General features: G+C 46.5%; 1 protein-coding gene across 2 annotated transcripts in view; it reads right to left on the reverse strand.

Moving 5' to 3' along the window:
- The window catches only part of FLOT1 (flotillin 1), a 35503-nt gene that overhangs the window by 4172 nt on the left and 18708 nt on the right, over positions 1 to 12623 (reverse strand). For both annotated transcript variants that reach the window (XM_066615859.1, XM_066615858.1), the window contains exons 4-11: positions 11083 to 11173; positions 10440 to 10583; positions 9978 to 10097; positions 6499 to 6594; positions 5249 to 5401; positions 3354 to 3535; positions 1918 to 1963; positions 1669 to 1806 (exon numbers count right to left, since the gene is read on the reverse strand). In XM_066615859.1, coding sequence (XP_066471956.1) covers positions 1669 to 1806; positions 1918 to 1963; positions 3354 to 3535; positions 5249 to 5401; positions 6499 to 6594; positions 9978 to 10097; positions 10440 to 10583; positions 11083 to 11173 — 970 coding nt within the window. The remainder of the gene's footprint in view (positions 1 to 1668; positions 1807 to 1917; positions 1964 to 3353; positions 3536 to 5248; positions 5402 to 6498; positions 6595 to 9977; positions 10098 to 10439; positions 10584 to 11082; positions 11174 to 12623) is intronic.

A 12623-nucleotide genomic window follows, 5' to 3' on the forward strand; every position in this document is an offset into this window, starting at 1 on the left:
GTCCCTCTGAGTTTTGATTTCACTGGCTGGTAGCAGCTCCCCAGAGTTTCAAAGAGGACCTTTCCCAACCCTAGATGCCAAGGACTGAATCTGGCACCTTTGGCAGGCAAAACATGTGTTCTGCTGCTGAGTTATGGCCCATCTCCAAAGAATGTGTTACTTGGCAAGAGAATAAATCCTTCTGTGTTTCCAAGGAAAGCGAAGGCAAAAATATAAGGGATGCGGTGTTTAGTTGATTGAACGAATGCTCACTAGCTCCCTCCCTCCCTTACACACTTTTAAGACTGCAAATGGCAACAGCTTAGAAGAGACACGTCCTCCTATGTAAGAAAGCACAGGGAATGCCTCTTTTCAAATTCTGCCTGCTGCAACAGAGGCATGTATAATCTGAAAACAATACATTTTTCTTTAGAAATTTTTTCACATCCAATTTTATGCAGACTTAATAACTAATCTGTCATCAAAAACTCACACAATTTACCAACAAAGATTTCTTTAATCAGGTGACAACGCTATCATAAAAGAAAGTTGCTAGTCATGGTGGATCATGTGGATTTTAAAACACCTCCAAGCAGAATTTGAAAACCTTCCTTATTCAGCTAGGTGGGGCTTCTGTGCCTTTCCACATTGTCTAGGGTTATTTTTACCTAAGTATTGAGCTGCTTTTTCACTCTCCACTCACACCAAATGTACCCTTTGTGCCACCAGATTACCTTTTGTGTTGAAATACTGAGTTCTGAATTAAGGACACCAATCTGTATCACATTAGCAAAAATGTGCATAAGTTTAGGCAGCTTATTTTGAAAGCAGAATTCTTGTTTACATAGTGGAAAATTAGGGTGGGGGTATTTTTGGCACAGAATTTTCAGTTCAGTGCAAAAATATATTTCTTGAAGCATGAAGTCTGTCACTGATTGCAAACAGCTACAGTTCTCAGATGTGCAAGAAAGAGTGGGCAAAAGAAAACAAAGTCTGTTCTGGTCTGATGCCTGCTAGTTGCTGCTGCCACCAAAACCTTGGGCTGATTTGGTTTATATTTTTAAAATAGGTTTGGTCCTGCATGCAGAGGGACAGCTCAGGCAAACCACCTCTCCAGGGACAAGCAAGACTGTGCATGTATCATAAACTTACGCATCCATTACTGCAGAAGGCCGGTCAGGCAATAAAACTATCATTGGGCAGCCCAAACCTGAGCTGCCCAGAGCGTGGGGCTGCCAGGGTTGCGAAACGGCTGCCTCAACATCCAACACACCCTGTGCAGCCGCCGCCACCTCCTTGGGAGAAGCGGACGTTTGTCCCCTTCCCCCAAGTAAAGGAAGTAGACCCACAATGGGGCTACTGGATTCTACGTCAGCTCTGGAGCTGCCACAAAATCAGAAAGTTCTGTGTCAGATCGTGCAGCCCAACACAGGGCCCAGGAACTGGGGGAGCTCCACTGGTCCTGTCCCCCTCCCTCCCCACCTTCCCCCTGCCTCCCCACTCCCTGGAACACTTCCTCCCCGCCTCCCCCCACACCCCAACTCACCTCATCGCCGCCTGGCGGTCTGGGCAATAGCCAAGCATGTTTGCGACAGTGCACGCTGGCAGTACACCAGTGCGCAGAGCTCAGGATTGGGCTCCAAGTTGGCCCACAGCCAGGACAAAATAGCACAGTGGGAGCCTGCTTACCTCTGGAATCTTCTCCAGAAGCATATCCACCATGGCCGCCTCTTGGTACTGCTGGAAGGCCTCTGCCTTCTTGGCCATCTGCTCAGCATCAGCCCGGGCCTTTGCCTCAATCGCATAGGCTTGAGCCTCACCCTTCATCTAAGGAGAGAAGGAAGGGGATAAAAATGGAGCCACATTTGCAGTTTGTTCCTCTGTCTCCTCCCCCCCAGCATTCTGCTCCCACATCCCAGGTACAGGGAGACCACTCACCCTGATTGACTCAGCCTCAGCCTCGGCCTGCATGATCATCTGTGACCTGTCAGAAGAGAAAAGGAGGAGGGCAATTCTACCTGTGCCCAGCAGCCAAAGATGGCTTTGAAGCTCTACTTCCCAACTTTGTGCCTCTCAAAACAGAAGGACAAACAAGAAATGAAGGGCTAAAGGAAGCTGATGCTGCTCATGGCTCATAAAACCTGGCCTGGACAGCGCTCAAATTCCAGAGAGCCCCTCCCTCTCTTGCCTTTGGTGATAGCTTTCTTAGCTGCTCTTTGAGAAGTTATGGGAGATTTGGATAATTTGGGACAAATTAGGAGCAGGAATAGAGGAATTAAGGCCCCCCCCCCACCTTTACTCTCATAATTTGAGCACCCGGCATAGAAAACAGTGTGATTATGAGAGATCACAACTAATCTGTGCAATATTCAAGGATCCAACTTGCAACACCTCTCTTGGGCCATATCTTTCTGGGATACTGTGAGCAAGTCTCTGGGAACCAGAGAGGGAAAAGGAACTAAAAGGAGTGGCGGAGAGGGGGAGCCAAGACCCGAACAGGAGGGGGTGGGGAATGCTAATCCATGGAGGCAATCCTTGACCTCGATCCCCTCATCAAGGTGCCTTAAGGGACAGGTCAGAAATGGTGAGGGAGACCTTACAGTATCAGACCAGCAAGGCTCCAAAGCTTGTACACCCGAATAGAAGGTTATGGGGTGAAAACTGTTTCTGGATTGTACTACTTTACACTGCAGGTGCATGTCTGAACACACCTTGTGTAAGACAAAACGAAAACACCATGAGCACAGAAAACCAGGTATTCGAGAGAAGAGTTCTAGCTTAACCGCTTTCCTGATATGCTTGCTCTGTGCATGGGTGGGAGTTCAAACATGCAACTTCTTTTTCTCCCTGGAATTGGAAATGGTACAGTTGGCCCAAACCAGCCCTGAGAGATGAACCAACAGAGGGGAATCCTCATCCTCCCTGCTTGCTGGGCTGTACCATCTCAAGAGTGCAGGAGGGGGACTGACTTTTTGAACATGCCCATACACAAGACACATCCTGTTGATACATTGGGAAGGCCAACCTTTCCCCTGACATGCTAATTATGTTGTGTGCGCAAGGAGTTTTAACGTAAGGGGCTGCTGAACTGTTACATCCCCCACCTTCTTAGTACAGCCAGGTAAGAGATGCAAGGGAGGGCACCAGGATGCAGGACTCTTGTTGTCTTGTGTGCTCCCTGAGGCATTTGGTGGGCCGCTGTGAGATACAGGAAGCTGGGCTAGATGGGCCTATGGCCTGATCCAGCGGGGCTGTTCTTATGTTCTTATCCCACGGGCTTCTGCTTCTCCATTTTAGCACTGACACAGTGGGACAAAACACCCACAGCCTTTACAAAGAATGGATGCAGAAAAGGTGTGGGAGCCCGCTCGTACCTTTCAGCTGCAGCCAACTTCTCCAGCCGGTAGTGCTCTGCTTCAGCAGGCTTCTTGACCTTGGCCTCCAGCTCCCGCTCTTTGCGAACGATCTCCTGTTCTTGGATCTGAATCTGCTGGGCTCGTTCCACGACCAGCACCTGCATCTTCTGCTCCTCAATCTTCTGTTTTGTCTTGGCCACCTATGGTGTGTGGAGAAGGACATGGGGAGAGGGAGGCAAGATAGTTAATTGTTCAGCTGAGTGGCGAGAACACAAGAACAGCCCTTTGGTTCAGACCAGCGGTCTCCAAACTGACGCAAACCAGAGATCATTGCATGCTAAAAATAGGCTCCCCAGCACAACCAGAGCTCCTCCAGGGAGCCTCTCATCTTTGTGCCTGATCTCCCCCAAACCTTATGCTGGTAGGCCACGTCTGCCCAGAAATCCAGGCGCAAAGCCTCCTGGGGTGACAGAAAGCAGAAACAGCTGGCTGGTGCGAGGTTTGGGGAAAATCAGGCATGAAGATGAGAGGTTCCTCAGCAGAATGGTTAGCTCCAGATCCAGCCTGTGGGCCGTAGTTTGGAGAGCCCTGGTCCAGATCAAAGATTTAGTTCAGGGGTGTCAAATAGCTTTCATGGTGCCTGCTGGGGGTCAGAAGTGATATCACTAAACAGGAAGTGATGTCATTATGCAGATGATGGTCAGAAGTAAGCATTTTGTTCTAAAACACAAACTCATCAGCTGCAAATGGCAGAAGAGAAAATGTGCAAATCTGGACATAAGTGTGCAGAAGTGGTGTATGAGCACCACTGATTACCAAAGCAAGAATTGGCACAGAAGGCAAAAGGGCATTGAGGAACTCCTGCCTGATATTGCAAAGGTTATACACAGAGCCAGACAGGTAAACACACAACACCTGCCCTTCCTTCCTCCAAAGAGCTCAAGGTTTCCCCCACTTTATCCACACAACAACCCTGTGAGGCAGGTAAGTCTGAAACATACTGACATGGTCACCCACTAATTCCAGAACCAAGTGGGGGACATGAGTCCAGTACACCAAACTGCCATCTGTATCACAGTGGCTTCCCTCTAGGACAGGGGTGTCAAACCTTTTTCATACAGAGGGCTGAACAGCATTCATGAGACCTGCTGAGGGCCAGAAGTGATGTCATTAAGCAGGTCATGACCAGAAATAAGCACTTTTTCTCACTCATTTGCTGCAAAAGATTAGAGAAAACAAGCAAATCTTGATCATATTTTCAAGATATGGAAGAGCCCAATTATCATGTGGGCTGCCCTGTTAGTAGTGACAGCTCAGCAGCTGGTGGTGGTGCATTCTCTTTGAGAACGTCAAAGAGAGAGCTTCCGAGGGCCACATCTGGCCCCTGGGCCTTATGACATGACAAACATGACACCACTGCTCTAGGAAAAAGCGCACAACCAACATAGGGGGCAATCCTAACCAATAGCTGTGCCAGTGGGGCATGTGCTGCATCCTGCAGTTGGGGGGCAGTCATGGAGGCCTCCTCAAGGTAGGGCAATGTTTGTTCCATTTCTCGGAGTTGCATTGCCCTTATGTCAGTGCTGGAAAATTGGTTAGGATTACAGCCACAGACCTCCACAGGTGGAATCTGTCAGTGCAAATCTTTCATTGTGACAATTTATGGGCAAGCTGCCTATTATTCCCTATGCTGAATTGCCTCCTACGGAAGCATTTTGTGACATGTGATGCTGCCCTTAAAGCCAAACCAATTTTTTTTTAATCCACTTATAGTTGTTTAGGTTTTTCTGGACTTCCAGGTTCTAAATTGTGAAATGCAGCCACCAGGAGCACTTTTTTTTATATATGCTTGAGTTGACAAATATATATCTCCCCCTGCTTGCCCAACAGCATCCAGGTTAAAAGTGCCTCACCTGAAGCTGATAAGCCAGGTCGGACTCTGCCTTCCTCGTGTTCACCTCAATGTCATAGGTAGCCTTCTTCAGCTCATAGTCCCGCTGGGCCTTGGCCATTTCAATTTCGTTCAAATACTGTGCAGACAACTTCTCTTGCTTGGCCTTTGCTTCCTGCGGATGAGATGAGAGCTCAGCACAGAGTGCAAGCTTTGCATATTAAAATGTCAATCAGGTTCAACAACTGATTAAAAAAGGGGCATCTCAGCTGGCAGAGCTGAAAAAGCCTTCAGTCAAGCCTCTTGGAAGGCCACCGTTAATTCAAGAAGACAAGACTGGACTAGGTGACCCCAGTGGTCAGACACAGAAGAGATGGTCCTAAGCAGTCCAGGACCAGATTGTCAAGCCTGCAGTCATATGAGACTACCTAAGCCCTCAAAGACCCTGCTTTGTCCATTCCTATAACAAGGAAGCAACAGTACAATCCTATGCATGTCTATGCAGTAGAAAGGACCCACTGAATTCAATGGTATTTATTCTGGAGTAAGGGTCTATCTATAGCAGGGGCATCCAAACTTTTTGGCAGAAGGGCCACATCAACTCTCTGACACTGTGTCGGAGGCCGGGGAAAAAAATAATTAATTTTTCTATTAATTTTATTTATTAATTTTAATAAATAGGCCATTTAGTTATTTGATTTTTCTCTGTAAACCGCTTTGTGAACTTTTAGTTGAAAAGAGGTATATAAATACTGTTATTAATATTATTATTATTTACATTTCAAATTTGAATACATTTACATAAATGAATATATTAGAGATGGAACTTATATGAATGAATGAAGGTCTTGCAATAGCTCAAGGCTTATAAAAGGCCTTGCACAAAGCAAGGCCAGCCTTTCTTTTGCTGCCACTGCTGCATCGCAGATGTGAAACAGCAAGCAGTGGAGGAAGCCCTCATCCCACAGCTCACGTGAGAGGTTGAACAGTTGGTCATCACGCTGAGAGCAGTTGCATCAGGCCAGCACGGGCTCCAGCAAGCGGAGGGCCAGAGGAGGGCCAGAGGCTCATTGGAGACTGGGGACTCCCTGAGGGCCAGAATGGGAGTCCTTGAGGGCCGCAAGTGGCCCCAGGGCTGGGGTTTGGGCACCCCTGATCTATAGTATTGGAGTTTAAGACCCTGAATAAGCAGACCCTGAATAAGCAGACCCTGAATAAGCAGAGGGGCTTCACTTAGCCTTAGGCTCTGGTCTCTAACATTCCAAAGCTCACCTTGATGCCAGCATCTCTCTTGGCTTCTGCTTCTCCAATCCTGGCATCTTTCTGCACCTGAGCAGTTCGGGCTTTCCCCAGAGAATGAAGATAATCCTGCAGTGGTCAAGAGAGGGAAGATGTGGTAAGAGGTACACGTTCACAAAAGCAAAAAACAACCCAAAATTGGACACCAGGAAGAGCCAAATTCTGCTGGTTCTGGTAGGCCATCTGCAGTTTTTTCTCCCAGATTCTAATGCCACTGGGATTACTGTAATGTGCTCTATATGGGGGAACCCTTGAAGATGCTCCAGAAGCTGCAGCCACCATGCAAATTGTGTGGCTCATCACCTTCTGACACCCAGTTGGATGTCTGCGCTGTCTTTGGAACATGGATTCAGATTCCACAAAAGCACAGGTAACTTCACATGTTTCAATAATACCGAAGTTGTAGGTAGCGGTGCCGGGTCCATCCCCCCCTGCAACCCCTCAATTCCCAAAGCCACAGTTTGGCCAATACCATCTTAGCATCAAAATGACCCAAAGTCTTGACCAGGAAACCTTCACGTTCTCCAGGGCATTCCATCAAGCTGGGCAAAGGGTGGGGAGCTGAGTATGGTGAGACAGCTCCTGGAGCTTGCAGTTTATAACAGTTCCAGACAGAGTCCTGGAGATGTTACGTAGATACAATCTGATAAGTCTCACTAGGAGCCAGCAGATGATCTCCAGAAGCATCCAAAGATACTGGAATAAAGATACGTTATTGGCCATTCACAGTAGCATAGCTACAAGGGGCAGTGGCGCATCAAGTATTGTGGGCACCACAATGCTTTATGTAAGCAGCCCCTCCCACATTGCCATCACTGCCCAAAATGGCTCCAACAGCAAGTGGGAGGGGCGGTTACACAGCGCATTGCTGTGCCTGCAATACTTGCTGGGCCCCGAATAGCTACGCTACTGGCTGTCCACATTTAGGAAATGTAAAACTAATTTTACTGTTACTCAATTCTGTCTGCAGCACTAAGCGAAACACACAGGCCCCTTGTAAGGCAGAGAAAAGAAACCAGGTGTATGGCAGTTCCAGTGGTCTTGCAGGCAGCGTCTGGCACCTATTGGGTGCCAGACCTCATCCCTGCATATCCCACCCCCTCCCTGTGCGGCACTCTTATTTTCCAATAGAGGAAAAACATGAAACCACGAAAATTATACTGTTTGTTTAGTGTGATTTAGCCCAGCTCAGCATTTGGAATTTCTAGGGCAAAATTTAAACTCCTTGGCTCCAGCCTTCCGACATGGAACGCTGCACAGAATGCTGAATAAAGGGACACTAACCTTGAGGCAAGATCAGGACAAGTTGGTTGAACACTGGGGATCCAAAACAGGCCTAGGTCCCAAAAAGGAGATCTTTGTGGAGGGTCTAAGCTGCTTCGAGGCAGGGAATTAAGTCTTGAAAGCTCTGAATCAATTAACGAGGGCAATCAAACTAATCACAGTTTAAAACTTGAGCTCCGATTAAGCGTCAACAAACCAAGACTCTCCGAAGGACAGTGATCTGCAGGCACCACAGGAAAGCAGGATTCTTGACCATCCTTCATATTTGATCATAAAATCAATATAAAGGCAGACTTTCCTTCTAGCTCCTACTCAAGGTTACAGAATATTTTGCATTTCAATGTACAACCCTGATGGTTTTCCACCCAGTGATAAAAATTACGGACAACTGAAGTTGATGAGTGAAATAAATAGCAACGCGTATAAATACTGATGAGCTTGAACTGGTTTATATTTCAAAGGCATCTTGACCATGGCATGTTACATCAATTAAAAACATTGCACATTGGTTTTTATTGATTTATAAATAAACATAAGGGGAAAAAAAGAATGTTCCACATTCCCAAACTGCTTGAAAAGGAAAACATCAAAAACAGTGGTTCCTCCGAACCATGAGCAGCAGCTCCTGTTTATTGGAAGTTGTTACTTTAAGTGCCCACTACCATCAAGACTGTCAAAATGGCATTGTCACTGACAGTGGCAATCACTCACTGCCTTAGAACATTTATTTAGGGCACAATTCTAATCTCTTATGTCAGTGCTTTCCAGCACTGGCATAGCGGTGCTAATGGGACGTGTGCTGCATCCTGCAGTTGGGTGTCACTCAAGAAGGCCTCCTCAAAGTAAGGGAATGTTTGTTCCCTTACCTCGGAGCTGCACTGCCCTTATGTCAGTGCTGGAGAGCACTGACATGAGGGGTTAGGATTGAGCCCTTAATTAATTCATTAACTAAAATAAATTGACTGTAAACAGGGATGACAACCAATTAAACGAACCTTAATAGCTAGATTTTAAATCAATTAACCATGAAAACAAGAATCCTGAGGTCACAGTTGGCTCATCCATGAGGCTGACTGAGATGGTTGCCTCAGGCAGCAGATGGGAGATAAGCGCCCACCTCCCATTTATTCACTCCTCTTCCTCTTCTCACTTTCTGATTCAGAAATGAAAAAGGGGCTGAGGTGTGGAGGAGAGGAATGTGGTGGGCTACAATGATGTAGATGCTCCAGTCCATGACCCACTTCTTCTCCACATGTCCTGTTTCACTCCACCCCCTCTTCCTTTTCCAGTTCAGAGTCAGAGGAGCAGAGGCTGGCCCATCTCCAAGTAAGGTGGGGGCAGCATTTGGCACATTGCCTCAAGTACCAGTGTCTGGACTCTGCCCTCTCTGAAGTAAAAGTATAGATCCTTGGGTTTTAGACAATGCATGAGAGCACAACAGTGGCACTTCTTCCTCTAGGAGGGAAAGAACCATTGCCTTGTTTGAGATGGTGGTTGCGTCATTTGCACTTGTTATGATCAGTTGCATGAAGGCTTCATTTTTTAAAAATGCTGAATTTTTTTTTAGTCAGTTGTATTTTCTTAAAAATCAGTTAATCTAACCCAGGGGTGTCTAAAGTTTATGGCTGGAAGGCCACATCATCTCTCTGACACTGTGTTGGGGGCCAGGGAAAAAAAAGAATCCATTTACATTTAAAATTTGAATAAATTTGCATAAGTTTACATAAATGAATATATTAAAGATGAACTTATATGAATGAATGAATGAAGGTCTTGCAATAGCTCAAGGCCTATAAAAGGCCTTGCACAAAGCAAGGCTGGCCTTTCCTTTGCTGCCTCTGCTGCATCACAGACGTGAAACAGCAAGCAGTGGAGGGAGCCCTCATCCCACAGCTCACGCGAGAGGGCAAACAGTTGCCCTCACGCTGAGAGCAGTTGCTCGGGCCAGTGTGGGCTCCAACAAATCTCCAGAGGGCCAGAGGCTCATTGGAGACTGGGGGCTCCCTGAGGGCCGCATTGAGAAGCCTCGAGGGCTGCATGTGGCCCCAGGGCCGGGGTTTAGGCACCCCTGATCTAACCAAATGACTAAATATTGCAGCCCTAGTTTAAAAAACAAGCACACAATAGCTGTGACAGACCCGGAAGGGAATGAAATCTAGCCACCTCACCTGGTCGTCATGGATGTCTTTGAGGGTATAGCTGACCACACTGATCCCCATATTGACCAGGTCAGAAGAGGCTACTTTGAAGACTTGCTCTGAGAATTTCTGCCGATCCTTGTAGATTTCCTGTAGAGCAAAGAGAGACAACAGAGTGTTTCAGGAAGGAGAAAAAAAAATCGTTTCCATCAGATAATTATCTTAATAATCATCTGAATCCAAATTATGCTAAGAAATGGCATCTAGGATTCCTTCTCACCCTCACAAGATGTTCCCCAGAGGAGGTTGACTCCATTTTGCTCAAAAAGGTACTAAAGAAACAGTTTCCATCTCCACAGCTGCCAAAGTTGTGGAGATACACCACATATTTTCAGCAGGGGGCAGCATCATGCACAGATTTGCAATCACCAAAAATCAATTCTTTCCAGCAGGGGACTGCAAAGATACATACATAAACATAGGCAGCCTCACCTCTACAGTCATATGGGCCATGATGGCTCTCTGATGGCCCTCCAATGTCTCCAGGGCGATTTGAGCAATCTCTGGTTCTGACTTGCCCAGGAACATCTGACAAGCAGCAGCTAGCATTTCCTTGTTCTGACCCTGGATTTTCACCTATGTTGGAGAAGAAGCAAAGAAAGATGCCCTTAGTTCCCTACCAAATCATATAGTCATCTGAATTTCAGGAATGTTTCCCCATTAAGAGGGATTTTTTTTTTCTTGCTCCCTGGGCAACCAATGCAGGAGATGGTTGCCATGGCAAAGGGCACCTTAATTTTCTGGTCCTCTGGTCACAAGTTGATGCAAATAGTATTCAGCAACACTGTGGTGTGATAGGAAAGGGGAGGGAGAGGGTCAACAGAAATATTATTTTGTAACTGGAACAGGAGGAACAAGAGAACAGAGCTGGGATGGATACTATTTCTGGAAGCAAAGGGCTGGGATGACCAATCTATGGTCAGTATCACCTGGGGGAAGTGGGAAGATAAATAGGTCAGTTGCAGCTGTACCATTACAAGAACCAAAATGCATCCATCTGACTTTCTACAGACCTGCTCTCTTCCCTGGGATGTTTCCCATGACAACCTTCAGTGTACTGCTGGGAACCTGTTACCTGGGCAATGCCAGTGACTGAGATGGGGACACCATGCCGGGTATAAACCTTCTCACTCTTCACATTCAGGGTCAGAGTATTCAGTGAGATCCTGAGGAGAGTAAAAGAGGGTAATGAAGAGTTAATGAAGACCAAGACACCTTCACTCCAATGCATAAATCTCAGTTGCCCCTGATGAGCTAAACACATCACCATCTTTGTGTCCCCAACTAGCACCCACCCAAACCTTTGCAGATGTGATATTCTAAATTCTTCTGAAATGGCCTGCACTCATGTCTCACAGGTCCTACAAAGCTAGTAATGGTGTAATCCAGGGGTCCCCAAAGTTCCCTGTGCCATGACCCACTTTGTGATGCCAGGGAAACCCTGGAGGTCTCCTCTGATTTGCACCGCGCTGGTGAACCACCTTTACAGGCCTCCGCAGACCTCAGAATGCCACTACCAGTTTCTGAAACATACAGGATGCAGCTTTCCAAAAACTGCAAGTGGCTTTTGGAGGACTGCGCACGCCCTCGGAGTGGGTCACTGGCCCAGCGCAACCCGGAGGAGGCCTGTGAAGGTTCCAGGAAATCATTCTTGCTTCTGGAATGGCTCATATTTGGAGTCATTCAGAAGGGCAGGGGGGAGGGCCCAACTGGCAACCTACATGGGCTTGTGACCCACTAATGTATCACGACTCACACTTTTGGGAAGAGCTGGTGTAATCAAATAAAGAGGCCAGGCGCACGCACACACGCTCTTGACTTGTTATCGCTGTGCTCTTTTTTTTGGAAATTGTTTTATACAATTTGTTTCAAGAATGCCAAGTTTTCAAAATTATTGTGAGCTGCTTTGGAGGTTACATTACTGAGAAGTGGCAGAGAAATGCAATAAAATGAAAGTGACACTGTGGATGCATTTAGAGAACAAAGACTGACCACTTAAGGCAGTTTTACTCAGCACTTCTGCTTTTTAAACAGTTTTACTTTTTAAACATTGATCATTTAAATCAAATTTAATTCATCCATTCTCTGAACAAGAGCATGTATGAACTGGCTGCAGTGACAGCTGGAATATACTGGATTGCATACTGTCTGTTCTAAGGATGATAACCAGGCAATTACCGTATTTTTCGCTCCATAAGACGCACTTTTCCCCCCCCAAAAAAGTGGGGGGAGAAGTGTGTGCGTCTTATGGAGCGAATACTGCAAAGCTGCAGGCATTCTCAGGGCAGCAGAGCCTCCTTGGCAGGTGCTTCTGCCCCTGACCAGGGTCCTGCCTGCCTGCTCAATGGTAATGCAAATGCAATGGTAATGCAAATGCAGGCGCTCAATGGCAATGCAAATGTAATGCTTAGTGACAATGCACTTGCAGAAAAATACTACAGTACCTCATTCTACAGTGCAAGGATGATAAAGCAGAAAAGGCTAGCATATAAAATTCCTTTTAAACTAGAGGTAGTAAAATATGCTAAGGAGCATGGAAACAGAGCAGCGGAGAGACATATTTTATTACACTATTTGGTTCAGAATATTTTTTTTTCCTGTTTTCCTCCTCTAAAA

The sequence above is a fragment of the Tiliqua scincoides genome, chromosome 2 (genome assembly GCF_035046505.1).
Source record: "Tiliqua scincoides isolate rTilSci1 chromosome 2, rTilSci1.hap2, whole genome shotgun sequence".
NCBI lineage: Eukaryota > Metazoa > Chordata > Lepidosauria > Squamata > Scincidae > Tiliqua > Tiliqua scincoides.